Source organism: Mya arenaria, chromosome 17 (genome assembly GCF_026914265.1).
Source record: "Mya arenaria isolate MELC-2E11 chromosome 17, ASM2691426v1".
Taxonomy (NCBI): Eukaryota; Metazoa; Mollusca; class Bivalvia; order Myida; family Myidae; genus Mya; species Mya arenaria.
The window spans coordinates 29,100,164-29,115,022 of record NC_069138.1 but is presented as its reverse complement, the minus strand read 5'-3'; the positions used below and the strand labels follow the sequence as shown (position 1 = coordinate 29,115,022).

The 14,859-nt window shown below is 35.2% G+C and overlaps 1 protein-coding gene and 1 long non-coding RNA gene across 3 annotated transcripts; one reads left to right on the top strand and one right to left on the bottom strand.

Annotated features, from left to right (window-relative positions):
• Positions 1-10,306: 10,306 nt before the first annotated feature.
• On the top strand, positions 10,307-14,705 carry LOC128224499 (uncharacterized). 2 transcript variants are annotated; one of them, XM_052934349.1, is made up of 6 exons: positions 10,307-10,429; positions 10,870-10,934; positions 11,205-11,348; positions 11,765-11,857; positions 12,503-12,538; positions 13,129-14,705. In XM_052934349.1, exons 1-6 carry the CDS (start codon positions 10,353-10,355, stop codon positions 13,383-13,385), a joined length of 672 nt encoding a protein of 223 aa, XP_052790309.1. In that variant the 5' UTR covers positions 10,307-10,352; the 3' UTR covers positions 13,386-14,705. The 2 variants fall into 2 exon arrangements, with proteins under 2 accessions (XP_052790309.1, XP_052790310.1); XM_052934350.1 differs by lacking the exon at positions 10,307-10,429 and adding an exon at positions 10,492-10,550.
• Positions 11,866-14,798, bottom strand: LOC128224500 (uncharacterized). The gene is made up of 3 exons (XR_008259492.1): positions 14,686-14,798; positions 14,382-14,493; positions 11,866-12,171 (listed from the first exon to the last, which is right to left on the bottom strand). It is a non-coding gene; the product is annotated as an uncharacterized LOC128224500 (long non-coding RNA).
• Between the last annotated feature and the right edge of the window lie 61 nt (positions 14,799-14,859).

Below are 14,859 nucleotides of genomic sequence, written 5' to 3'. Positions count from 1 at the left end.
GGAAAATTTATTGACAAAATCTCGTTTTAATAATTGTGCATGAGGCAAGAGAGACATCTCTTATTCCAATGAATTTGCATTTTAAACTAAAATATAGTTCAATAATTTAGCAGTGTCATTAGACTCCGTGGCCGTGTGGTCTTGACTACTGCCAAATAATATTATACTGAGAAGGCGGACCCGGTTCAACTCCCGTATTCGCCAGAATATTGTTCAGCCAAATTGCCCACGGTACACAACGAAGCATAGCGTAGTGTGTATTGGGGGTATCCGAAGATGAATTGACCACAGATCAAATTATTTTGGCTCTATGGCCACAGCGCTAAAAACATTTTAGGGCCACTTGACCCAAATGAACTTTGAAAAAATAGTCCGAAAATGTTGACCCAATAAAAGGCAAACTGCTCACTTGCCAAACACTGGCGTCTTCAATCATTTTGGAAAACGAATGTTCATTGTACCGTCAAAAGTAATTTCGAATACAGAAAACAATTTACATTTGTTCGTCTTAGTTTGGCCATTTAAAATAAAATATGTCGGATACATCTCTCTCACTGCCCTAACATCGCCTTTGTTTCTAGTCTCTATATTTCTTATCGTTGAAATGTCTGCTCCTCTCGTCGATATTTCAGCTACCGTCGACATAAACCATCCTTCCCTTCGCTGTTAATAGATATCTCATTTACAGCTGTGACCCCTTTCATCGCCGTTGTTTAATCATGCCCCCGTTGGCTTTGTTCATTCCTTTCGACGATGTGACCACACTTCATCGCCTATGGTACTGTTTTGTACACACCTCCCACCCTTACTATCGAACTCGTCGTCGATCACTTTCTGTCCTTCCAATTGAGGTAATGTCTGCTCGTCTTTATATGAGTCGACGTTGCCATAACCTATCGCTGCAATCTGCTTTTTTTCTATTCAACCGGTGTTGTTTAGTCTCCCAGTGCCGTTGTGTATTCTCCTGTTGCAAATGCTACAGCTGCCATCGTCATGCTACGACTCCTGTGATGTAACTGCTTGACCGTCGCAGTAAGGTGATCTCTCGACATTGATCCAAGGGTTCGATTGCTTAGATAGCCAGGGCTAGAGGCCCTTTAGTGATAGTTGGCTAAGATGGACAGGACTAGAGGCCCTTTAAAGTTGTAAAAACTGTCGTTGTCTTATGCTTGTGTAATATCAATAAATATTTTAAGATGCTGCTATTAGTTGATATTGGACTTTTATTTGAATAGACACAACATCAAAAGCTATGCCAGTTGTGTCAATCTACTCGTTACAGTGCAAGCCATTTTTGTAATTTGATTTATTATTCGAATGTTTATTAAATTTTGTGCTACGTTAAAATATTATCAAAGGTTTAGTTTTGACAGGTAATGCATCTTTTGAGATAATCCCTTGTTGAGAAGGAAAAGTACATAAATCATCGGGTATGGATCTCGTGAATGTTTTAATTGTAAAATTTACTGCTTGCTGATTATCATATAAATACCTTCAGTAAATGCATTCATGAATAGTTTACTTGTTATGTTTTTCTTTTACTACGTTTAGGTATTACATCATATGTTTAGTTTTGACAGATAATACATCCATGTATGTATATTTATGTATAGTTAATAGCTCATGTGTAGTTTACTTGCTTAAATAATGAAGGCATTCGTATTGTGCTCTGCAATGGTGGAATACCACGTTATATGCTCACCAAGAGGAAAACTACCACGTTTTGTGCTCTGCAAGTGGTAGAATACCACGTTATGTGCCCTGCAAGAGTTGGAATACCACGTTTTGTGCTCTGCAAGTGGGTGGTAGAATATCACATTTTGTGCTCTGCAAGAGGTGAAATACTACATATTGGGCTTTGGAAGAGGTGGAATACAACGCTATGTTCTCTGCAAATAGTGGAATACAACGTTTTGTGCTCTGTAAGTGGGAAAATACCACGTTTTGTGCTCCGCAAGTGGTGAAATGCCACGTTTTGTGTACTACCAGTGGTGAAATACCACGTTTTGTGTTCTACAAGTGTTTGAATACCACGTTGTGTGCTCTGCAAGTGGTAAACTACCACGTTTTGTTCTCTGCAATTGGTAGAATACCATGTTTTGTGCTCTGTAAGTGGTGGACTATCACATGTTGTGTTCTGCAGGTAGAATACCATATTTTGTATGCAGGAAATATATAATTAAATACAAGTTTTTAAAGCTGTCAGAGATTAAGTATATCCAGTTATTAAATCCAACTATATTTTAACGGAACAGAACCTATTAAAGTATGTATCTTTGTTAAAGAATCTCTTAAAATAAGATCAAGCTTACCACTTGTCAATACTTAATTACATTTACAAGCCATGTTCACCTTCTCATTGACTGTTGATTTTTTCTACATATTTGTATGTTGTAATGTATATTTCTTATTGTTTGTTTTTATCATTGCTCATACACGTTAACATATTATATCATTAAATGTATGTGTCGTGACGATGTTCTTTGTGCAAGTCAATACATTCCCTGTCTGTATGTCCGTCTGTCTGTCTGTTTGTCCTTTAAATATAATTGCAAGAGCAAAAGGCCATGATGTAAATCCCAAATATTTCAAACGAACATCTTTGTGTTTATGACAGATGCTGTGAACGTCTGCGTACATGTCAAAAGAGGAGACATGTTACAGTAAGCCTGCATTTAAGTCGGGAATCTCCCCACGGATCCGGCGTATCTAAAAAGGTCGATGAACTATTTCAGAAATCAGTTTAACAACAGAACATTGGACTTTGTGATAATAAGTGATGGCATGAAATGGTGCAAAAACAATTTATTCGGATCTGACGTATTCTACTCTCCATTTCAAACTGGTGTCTTGGATTTTGCGCTAATGGTGTGTTGTGATCACGTGATCGTTACAATCGGGACGTTTGGTTGGTGGGGAGCTTGGTTGTCTGACGAAATAACAGTGTATTTCTCCTCGTGGCCGATTTTATTTCGGGACTATGTTTTTCCGTAGTAATGAACTATATCTGGTCGTTCTATTTACAGCATGGTTGAGAAAGAATTACTGTAATGTTCTTTATATGCAATTACGTATTTTTTAACAACTCTTGAAATACTTGATGCACTTTTAGTGTATAGTATAGTAAATGTTAGTATGATCACAAAAGACTCGTGTTTACATTACGTATGCATGGTTAAGTTGCCAAGCAACCCTGAGATCATTCCAAAGAACTCACTCAGGTTTTGTAAAATTCACTGTATTATTGTATTCTTTCTGCTTCTGTTTTTCATTGTCATATTGAAGAAATGAATTCCATACCCATGTGCATTTGTATGTGCAGTTTGGCATTGGTTTAAAAAATGTTATACATAATCAACAAAGGCATCATGTTTGCGCTTAAATTAATCTCAGGGCATGTGTACGTATATGGAGAGATCTCAACATTTGTTCTACATGTATGCATCGTTATTTTCATAAACAGCCACATCATTGTTCGTATCTCTGAAGGCAATATGGTGAAATGAGCGAATAATGTTTGTAACTGTAAAATACCATCGTGTGCAAAAATTAAATAAACTGAACAATATAAACATATACATCGTATTATCTCTTAATTTTGATAATATTTTAATTGTTTTTGGTTTGTTTTGTTACTGCAAATGTATATGTTTTGATTGTTTTTTCCTATAGAATATGGTGAATTTATATACATAGCCTTACAGTTCATGTTTTCCTTTCATTTGCATTTCATTCATTCGTATTATTAATTTTATAAGAGTCTAGCAACACCTTTGAAATCAGAAATATCATTATATGTTGATGGTCTTTTGACGGTTTTTAAGATTTCATTAATAACTCAGTCTGTGTATTAGAATTTTGTTTTTAACAACAAAAACTAAAACAACGTAAAACTGCAATTCTCAAAATGATATCTGGTTCCTTGCATGCTTATTTTATTCTTTTGTTCGATTTTGTGTTCAGAAATATAGCTAACTTGAACAAAAAGGTAACTTTGATTACGGTGCTTGTATATTAATATTGTATTTCTGTAAACCCGACCGCCTCTGCACCCCCCCCCCCCCCCCCCCCCCCCCCCGCCTCTACCATATAATTTCATATAGTCGTTGTATTTCAAACAGTAGTTAGGCTGCACTCAGGAATTGTCATTTTAGCTCACATGTTTTGTCAAAGTCTATGTGGTGTCCTCAAAATCATTCTAAACTAAAACTCGGGCCCTTGGGGGAGAGGGCGATATAACAAGGAAATTAATGAATGGTGTACGGGATGTATTTCATGCATCAACAAGACTAATTTTGATGCAATGCCTCAAAGATGCCGCGAATGTTTTGAATCATGCCTAAAAGGAAGCAGCTGCAATTTGCCAGCATACCATGATTGGGGTACCTGGATACAAGCATTCTTAAGTAACTGAATGAATTTGGCTTTTCAGCTCAAGGTCACCACGCACGACCTTGACTCTTGACGAATTGACGTCTGAATAGTTAGGGTGCTGGCTATGTTTAAAGGGCCTCTATCAAATTCAAGGTCACTTTGCCTAGGTGTTTTAAATTATTGAGGTAACTGCGTATTTTCAGTTTACGGTCACAACGACCTTGACTTTTGACCCACTGACCTCGAAAGATATAGGATTCATCTGATGTTTTTGACCAACCTGCATACGAAGTTTGAGGTCCTTGGGCCACAGTGTTCTTCATATTATACTGACCGGAAACTACTTTTAGCTGAAAGTAATCTTAAGTTAACCACGACAATGACCTTCTACCAACTGACCTCAAACTCAAAAGGCTTTATCTGCTGGTCATGACCAACCTGCCTTCAAAGCTTTAGAACCCTGGGCCAAGCGTTCCTCAGATAATGATCGGAAACCGTGGGGACGGACGGACGGGCGGACAGACGATAAGATAATTATATGCTACCCTTTTTGTTGTTAAAATCCCAGGTTCTGTTATACAAACAATAATTTTATTCCTTTGCGTGAAACATTGATTGTTATTGCATACGTTTTCTTTCGTACTAAAGCGAGTATTAAGCACATTGCAACTCTGCCTTTAATGGTACCCATTCATGTTTCTGGAACAATTATGAGTTTTCCGGGTACATGTTATTCATTCAAAAACACTTATGTTGTCCTTATTTTACTCGATAATATCGAATTTGCAGAAAAACAGTTTTAGTTTACAAAATATTTTGGTTTCAGTGTGTTGCGAGCCCACGCTGGTAATGTAAAAAAAGAAAAGAAAACCGATGCTTAAACCACAAAGCAACCAGGACTTTTATAAAAGTATTTGACATTTTTACCTCTTAAGAATACATTAATATCATCACGTGATAATGGTAATCAACCAATCACGCAACAACAAAGTTGTAATTATGTGATTATTTAAGCATTGTTAACGCTAATGATTATTAAGGCCTCAAAAGACGATATTTGAGCAAATATCAACATTTCCTTAACAGGTTTCAGCTTTTGGTAACTTAGTTTTAACACTCCCAGTGATTTGTCACCAAAACCCACAAAAATGCATTTTCAAAAGCAAGAGCGAGTACCTTTAAGGACACAAAGTGTAATTAGATTTAATCTTGTTCAGTCACCCAGTTTTCTAACCAGTGCGACTTATACCATACTCTAAAATATGATCCACGCAAAGTATAATAACCATAATGTAACATGACACTGAGATGGCGGTATACATGAATGGGTAAATCTGTTCTATTTACAAAACATTTATTGAGCCACATAATGTAAAAGAAAGATGATCTTTCAACTCAAGCGTTAACCTTAAACCACTAAAATGTCTAGCGTGGGAAAGACGAGGGTTAAGGTTTATTGGTAGGACCTTGACTGATAATTAATAGTATTGCATATTGTTAATGATTAATCGGACTTCCTTATTTTTCAAATATTGATTACTATGAAAACTACACTGTTAAACATGTTTTCATATAATTATGCTACCAGTTTTTAAGTATGTTACGTGTTACATAATTATCCTGCCAATCGTGTATGCTGTTAAATAAATACGTTATGTGTTACATGATTATGCTGCCCATCGTGTATGGTGTTACATGATTATGTAACCAATCGCGTATGGTGCTGCATATTTTGTCAGTGTGTAACGTCTCGGAGGCCTACTCACTCGTGTTCATGATTGCTAGTTATGTCTCCCCAATTCATGGGAAGACATATTGTTTTTGCCCTGTCCGTCAGTCCGTCAGTCCGTCAGTCTGTACGTCACACTTCGTTTCCGCTCAATAATTATAGAACGCTTAGACCCACGAACTTCATACTTGGTATGCTGCTTGCTCATGTCTAGAAGATGATTCCTATTGATTTTGTAATCAGTAGGTCAAGGGTCAAGGTCGCGGTAACCTGAGGTGAAAAAAACGGTTTCCGCTCAATAACTAAAGATCCTTTGTGGCCAGGAACTTCATACTTGGTATGCTAGTTGTTCATGACTATTAGATGACCCCTATTGATTTTGAGATCAAAAAGTTCAAGGTCGCGGTTACCTTCAGGTAAAAAACGATATGTTGGCAGTGACCTTAAGCTTAAAAATGACTTCTGCTCAATAACTAAAGAACGCGTATACCCAGGAATTTCATACTTGGTATGCTAGTTGGTCATGACTAGTAAATGATTCCTTTTGATTTTGAGATATGTAGGTCAAAGGTCAAGGTCACCGTGACCTTGAGGTGAAGAAATGGTTTCCGCTCAGTAACTAAATAAAGCTTGCACCCAGGAACTTCATACTTGGTATGCAAGTTGTTCATGACTAGTTGATGACCCCTCTTGATTTTGAGATCAGTAGGTCAAAGGTCAAGGTCGCCGTGACCTTGAGGTGAAGAAACGGTTACCGCTCAGTAACTAAAGACCGCTTGCACCCAAGAACTTAATACTTGGTATGCAAGTTGGTCAAGTAGATGACCCCTATTGATTTTGTGACCAGTAGGTCAAAGGTCAAGGTCACGATGACCTTAAGCTGAAAAATGGTTTCCGATCATAAATTGAATAACACTTGCGCCCTGGAAGTTTATACAATACAATACAAATACAATTCGTTTACATTTCCCAAGATTAATCAACAACACTTTCTTCTCTTCACTATTTAATACGGGTGAATAAACCAAACTTCACTGTTGGTTCGTCTGCAGTCCAAAATTACAAATTTCATGTCTGTCTTTTATTTTTTCTCAGCTACGACCACACAAAAGGGGAGACAAGCGCTTTTTACAAAAAAGCAATCTCTAGTTTGTAATTTGTAACATAATGTGCTGATGCTTACTTGTGTGTCACTTGTTACATTTGTGGGCACAATATAGGTGATACATATACGTATAAGCCAAATATATGATGCCAGTAGTCGGTTTCTTCATTTTGCGACGTTAATTGACAGGCTATAAATGTTGCACATTATTTGAAACTCACTTGATGAATTAGGGCAGAGATAAAACCACTATCATTCAATGATTCAAAAACTTGAAACGCTAAGCTCATTTGCAAAATAGTAAAGACGTTAGATAGTTATGCAAGGTACATTTAGCCTTGGCGCACTGAACAAAAATCCGAGCCATGAGTTGATATTTCCAAATACATGCTCTCAGTTTTGTCATGAGTCAAACATTTATACCTTAAACGAAAACGACTTTTTTAATATTTGCATAATTAATTTGAAAATTGTATGCGCGAAAATAAATCAAAATATTTATTTGTGAAACTTAAGTCTAGGTTGCATAAGTTAACAAAGAGAATTGTTTTACTAGCAGATGTCACATAACGGTGTTCAGAATATTTCACTTGATAGGGAATTGTATATTTTGAACCACATTTCCCTTTTGTGCGTGAAACGGATGTCGTTAATTTCTTTTAATTTTGCAAATGGATATTTTCTGAGAATACTCATCATCCCAGCAACGACGCCAAAACAGCCCTTTTCCTGGCTAGTTGTGTGCACCTCCTAGATACAGGCCATTTTAGTGAGCTTCATGATATGTTTTATGACAATTTTATCCGGGAGCATTACGGCACAGTTTAAGTCATTATCATTATCTAATGTTGTGAATTGCATGTTTTTTATTAGCATTACTATCACCACAGTTGTTGGTAAAGCCGCTTTTCCCAAGCTGGTAGTAATTAAACGCGGGTAAGTATCCGAAACTCGCCGTCTGCAAAAGTCTAGAATAATATGGCGAAATGATTATGCTTCTCATGTCGGGGGTTGAATTCGACTAGCATAAAATATTGTCAACTCGGAGATCTCAAGGTACTACCCGAGTAAATTCAAAATCTGCAAAAAATGATGAGAGTCGATCCAAATCAGAAATTGTGACGATTGTGTAATATTATTTATTGATTTGACATAATCATGATACAAGTTTAGATATAAAACGGTTTATTTAAATAACAAACGTTTTCTCATGCCGTCACTCTGTGATACTTGTTATGATGTAACGTCAGCGGAAAGGAAAACTACCGTATAGATAGCTTGCAGATATATGATGGATATACAGTAGACTAATAATAATAATAATAATACAATCATTTTCTCCAACCTCAGATAAACAGATCCAACAATTTGACCATGCTAGAATTCTTATCTTGTCCACGGGCAAAGATAAAACAAGCACCAATATGGAACTCATTTCTATTGTCATCACACAATGACCTCCCTTGTTGAAGTCCATCGTCTGTAGCATCATGGAAACCTTGTCTTGTGGCAATATATAGAATCATAATTAACTATTTCTCGCTTAAAAAGGCACTATAAAAACGTTTTTACACTCCATTCAAGAAATAATGGTGCACTCTACTCAGAACCATTTAAAGAACGATTTGGCTATTAACATAATCTGAATCACTGTGCACTTATCCATGACAACCACGGAATATCACATATTTATACGCATTTATTTTCATTACGCACAAAAGAGTTCCAAAATACATTTTTCTTTATTTTGTTTAACCGAGGTAGGAGAAAAGGCGTCTACCATAGCCGCTCGTGTAAGATAAGGTCAACCCAACCCTCGCGCAAAACACCCTACGCCCGGGTTGGGATAAACCTATCTTACACTCTCGGCCATGCAGGATACTTATAATCTCACACAAATATTTAGACAGAATTAAAATATTTACTTGTATCGAAATGTATTTACATGTGCACATGTACAAATAAGATTTTTAAAGCTGCACTCTCACAAATTTACCGTTTTTCCAACTTTTTTTTTTTGTTCTGGAATTAGCAAATCTTTGCGTAAATATCTGCAATCCAGTGATGAAAGACTATTGACAAAAGAACAGATCGCATATTTCCATTCCAAATTTAATGTTTTATGGCTTAAACCGTTACTAACTGTTTAAGAAAAATGCATAAAACATCAATTTTGGAGAGGAAATATGAAAATCTGCGATCTGATCTTTTGTCAAAAGCCTTTTATCACTGGTTTTCAGATATTTATGCAACAAACTGCTCGTTCCAAGACAAAAAATAAAACAGTTGTCTAAACGTTTAATCTGTGAGAGTGCAGCTTTAACACAAGAGACTGTTAACAATCAACCAAACACAAGAAAACAAAAATAGTAATACCTTACCGAGTATACTCCTTGCGGAGTGATGCAATTACTTAAGATGATAATGATGTACAAACAGTTATTCGAGATTGTCAATAAACTAGGACTTGAAGCAAACATTGCCAACTCATAAAGAAAACTTCCATCGTTAGAACTATCGCACAATGCAATACACACACACATCAAAGGCATACACATGTAATAGTATCCCGAATTTAAAACTATGAGCACATTTAAAGATCGATGGACTAAATATTTAAGAACGACTGTCTATAACAGGGCCCGTATTCACGTACATTTTTTATTGACTCAAACTCAGACTCAGTCTCAGTCTCAGACTCAGGCTATGCTGAGACTATTTTGATTTTGGTATTCACTAACGATTTTAGACTCAGACTCAGCTGAGAATACTTTATGTCGATGATGCAAGCGGTATTTTTCCATGATTACGTCAGCAGGTGCTCGCACGCGCCGTTACATCACTGACAGACGGATAATGGACTCGACAGGTATATTGTTTACATGTTTTTTATTATAAATTATTGATACTGATATCATGCATTTCGTTAAAAAAGTAATTTACATGCTGATCATATACTGAATAATTTCTCATTGAGAACTCTTTTTTACGTAGATACCTTAGCAATGGACTAGAAAGTTTAGATATTATAACGTTGTTATTCTTTTAGGGTTTCTTAACAAAAAAAGTCCCCCATGGACAGAGGCAGCAGAGGTAAGACTCTGCTGCCTCGTACGTGAAAATTGGGATCTTCTCTTCGGAGAGATGAGAGGGTGTGGGGTTGAAAAAATTTCAACTAAACGCCGGGCAAAGTGGCAAGAGATTGCCACTGTTGTAAGCCAGTACGTTTGATAGTTGAAACAGACTTTATGCCTTATTTGTACATGTGTTTTTGTTGTTATTTCTTTTTGATACAGCATGGCATGAAGGATAATTGTTCATAAGGATAATATTTTGCATGCGGTATTAAACACAGTTTTCAACAATTTTATTATAAATAACAGTTACGTAACATGGCCATGCATAGCTGTATTACTGCCACATTATTGTTCCACTGAAACATACTGTACTAATTTATAATATACATTTATCAACATTGTAATAATGGTATAAACTTGTTATTGATTTGGCAATTGAATGAAAATCATCCATAAAAAAAATATTTAAACTTTTATAAGAATGCAATATACATTGAAACAATTACCAGTGGACATTCAACTTTGTAAGAATTACTGAAGTTAAAATAATTAAAAGTAAAACACCTCATGTTGTTATATTTCAGTGAATTTACAGCTCCACGTTCTTCGGAACAATGCCGGAAGAAATTTCAAAATGTAAAAGGACGTTGTAAGTAAAATATGTTTACCATGCTACTAGTTCATAGAGGCAGAAACAATCTAAAAGATTTGCAACGAAAAATTGCAGAAGTTACTGAAAGTATACATGTATATGATTATATGCATCTCATTGTGTCAAGTCTCACTGTGTCAGTCACTAACGTCATTAACTAAAACAAAATATTTCTAGATGTTTGGTTGCTTTAATTGTTGATTCAGTCAGGTGTGAAAAGATGACAGAAAAGTACATTTTCTTGCATATTATCTTTGTTTCGTTTAGCCATCAACAAAGTCAGTGGGCTGCGGCATCCACCAACAGGAGGGGGCCCATCAGCTGTATTGTCCGTGGCAGAGTCGTGTGTGGCAGACCATCTTGCCACACACGAAGTTGTCACGGGCATTGGCGGAGGATTTGATTCAGATGGTATTTATCCTTCATTCACATATGTTTTATCCTTCATTCACATATGTTTTGTAAAAGCTTTATCAGTCTAATGTTTGATATGCACTGTATATTCATGTCAAATTGATCGACAGTAAACAGCAAGCCCTCATCTCTGGTAAAATGTCTTCCGGGCTTGCTCAAATTCTGAATTTTATTTATCATGCAATAAAACAATAGTTCGGGCTTGTTCATCCAAAAGTCTAATTTTGATGACTGAAACAAGTTTTTAATTTTAAAGGTGTTCATATTTTGGTTGAAATTGTTATGACTTTGAATAATAAATACAAAATCAAATCACATTATGTATACTGGTAGAAGTTGTACGAGTTTTCCATTGTTGAAATAACAATCCAGCGTGCCATGCCAAACTTTCGAGATGATTTTTATTATTGCAGACCTTGAACAAATTTTTCGGGCCTCGAAACCGGCCTCAATGATCTTGGCAGATGAGCCAACGTCTGAGGCCACTATCCCAGAAACATCAGGAGGTAAAATATTTCATTCTTTTCCTTATTCCAACATTAAATCAATAGAAGCAATTCAATTCCGTAAACCCTTTCACTTTCATTAATGTGTTATGTATTGCAGGAAGGCTGAATGTATGCGTGCAATGTTGTCTGGTACATAAAAAAAATGTTGTCATACATTATCATATGAGCTACGTTGATAGAATCACACAATTTTGTCTGATGGCATTCAGTTTTAGCTCGGCTATGTGAAGAATATGGAGAGCTATACTACTCACCCAAGCGCCGGTTTTCCAACACACCTTGTTTAATTTCCCAGCAATTTCTTTGGCATCCTACTCAATATAATAATATCTGTTTTATTAGGCATTATTCAAGAATTAAATTCAATAAAATTCTCAATTTTTGGTTTCCACAATGATTTAAGTTCACCTTGCTTTGACATGGTTTTACTTCGGTCTATTTTTATGCGCTCAAATTGCCAGACTTTTCTTGCAAGTTGATGTTTTGTCAGCAATATTTTTTTACTTGTTTGCAGATATTTCACGTCAAATTTTTATCTTTCTGAGACAAGAAATAAAAAAGTTTTTAAAACAGTCAGTATATGAGTGAGAGTACAGCTTAAATATAGTCGACATAACAAATTAACTTTTTCATATCTTTCAGGTCCATTGAAGTCGTGCAGACAAAAGACCGGGAAAGGTAATTTCATTTAAGTAAAGATTAAATGAGACTTTTTTTGTGTCATAGTTTATGACAGATCTTTTTATGCAAACGCTTCCTGTGCTTGTACCATCTGCTGTGGTAGATCTAAAATTAACTCAAATTCGAAAAGGTCTTATCTGATATTATTTTTAGCAATAACATATAAGGTGTTTCATGCATAGACTGTATTGATATGCCAGTGTTCTTATTTTGCCAATATATTTCCTTGTGAAGAATCTAGTGTTCATGAATACTGTTAAGTTCAACTTCTTGAACTATTAGGAAATGCTTAACACTCCTGTACGTGTTGATTGCTTTCAAGGGATTGTACACCAAATTGGCACCAAATGAAGTATTTTCATGTAAAGAACCTATTGAAAATTGTTTAATAGAAAGTGTTACGCTTTGATATCATAATTGTAAGAAAAGCGGATATAACATCTTTTCTATAATTTATCAAGCAGCATATAGTGATTTTGTTTTAGAATAATGTATGATTGAAGTAAATGATAAATGTGATAGCTATACTAACATTATATGTATTTAGTCGAGTATAAAATAAAAATATGTTTTTTGTTGTTTTTCAGCAAAAAGAAAAATTGTCACCACGGAGCAGTCCACAATAAATGAATTAACTGCAGAAAACCTATCGCTTGACAATGTCAGAATTAGGGAGGAGACCAAAAAAATCAAGCTCCAGATGGACCTATTATTAGAACAAAAAAATGCACTTATTTCATTGAAGGAAATGGCTGATGCTGCCAAAAGTTATTATTTACAAAGGTCTTCCATTGAGTTTCATTCAGGAAATCCTTTTGTAGATTCCTTTACTTTTAATAAATAATTCTGCTCAACCAATTCATTGGATATTTGAAAGTAACAAGCACACTGTTAGATTGTCTTTGAAACATTTTAGGCTTGTCCCTGTATTTTTCATTGTATATTTGAAGGTGATGTACTTGTTTAAGCTAACTTCTTCAAACTTACTTTTGAGATCCTACATCAATCTTCAAATATTTAAAGCTTTGTACATTCTTGAATTGCATGTATGATTGGCTTAGGTGACTTTATTTTTGATCAAGTCAAAATGTACTTGTTGTATTAAGTAATGCCCTGAAATTCATGTGCTATTAAAGTTTTTAAACCATATATGTTATGCCACTAAGTTTGATGATGACATTTCATATATATGTTACACATCATTGTTCATCCATGTCCAATGAAATATTCTTTGTAAAGTTTGCTGAAGTAATTATTTATTAAGGACATAAGGTTTGTAGTTTGCTATATAGTTTATACATATCAAATTTATAAAATGTATGGTTCCATAAAGTCATCAGACAATTAAGTTAAGGGTATTGCTTGTTACTTTTCAAATATCCAATTGCTACACAGTTCTCATTCATTTATAATTCACAATGTTCATCTGGAGTTTGAGAAAGTATCCTCTTTATGATTGACACTGTTAATTTATATTAATGATTATTTTCATAATGATCATTTTATAGAGGCAAATGTATATACTTCTTATTGATAGCTTTCCCTGTGTTTTGACTGCATGACTTCATATACATATATACAACAATGACTCTATGTATTTTTTTTAGTTGATATATATCAAATTCAACTCATATTATTCATATGTTATGAACATTACATATCAGTTATATGAAAAAAAAACAGATGTCTCTGTTTAATTGGAACTGATTTTGATAGTTTGTCATTTTATGCAAAGTCTGAAATGTTAATGAATGCATGCTATAACTAGACAGGAGGCATATGGTTTCATTTAACAGTACCAATGTATCCATTGATTAAGGCATATACAACATGGTCATACCGTCTTCAAACCTCCTTCGGAGTGCACATTGGCGCCAGATTCGTGCATCGTGTGTCCTCCCTGGCCACATCACTACTGCTGATGTAATCCTATATGAGGCATCACATACAGCCTGAAATATACACAGTTTGATATTTGTGATTTCAAAAATGCTAAATTACATATAATTCAAATCAGTTCAATAAATGTTATGTTAAATATACCTTTATAATTGAGTACAAACTCAAGGATTAAGATGGTTATGGTAAATGACTTCAACATCTTGGAAAATGGATAACATTCAATTCAATTAAATTCATTTTACCTGCACATTTATTGTAGGAATTCCTTTCCTCCCAATGTAATCCTCTGGATTGGCCGATGGCTTCTTTATCGAAACATGGGTGCAATCAATTACCCCGACAACGTTGGGAAAGCCTGAAACATGATCATGTATAACTTTAGACTAAGTAAGATTTTTTTGTTATTGGCCCCAGTC

What these genes read in the sequence shown, in the direction of transcription:
- LOC128224499 (XM_052934349.1), top strand. Translation starts at nt 10,353, where the DNA reads ATGAGAGGGTGTGGGGTTGAAAAAATTTCAACTAAACGCCGGGCAAAG. An exon ending in CGGAGGATTTGATTCAGATG is followed by an intron (nt 11,349 to 11,764) that starts GTATTTATCCTT and finishes TTATTATTGCAG; the next exon opens with ACCTTGAACAAATTTTTCGG. An exon ending in CAGACAAAAGACCGGGAAAG is followed by an intron (nt 12,539 to 13,128) that starts GTAATTTCATTT and finishes GTTGTTTTTCAG; the next exon opens with CAAAAAGAAAAATTGTCACC.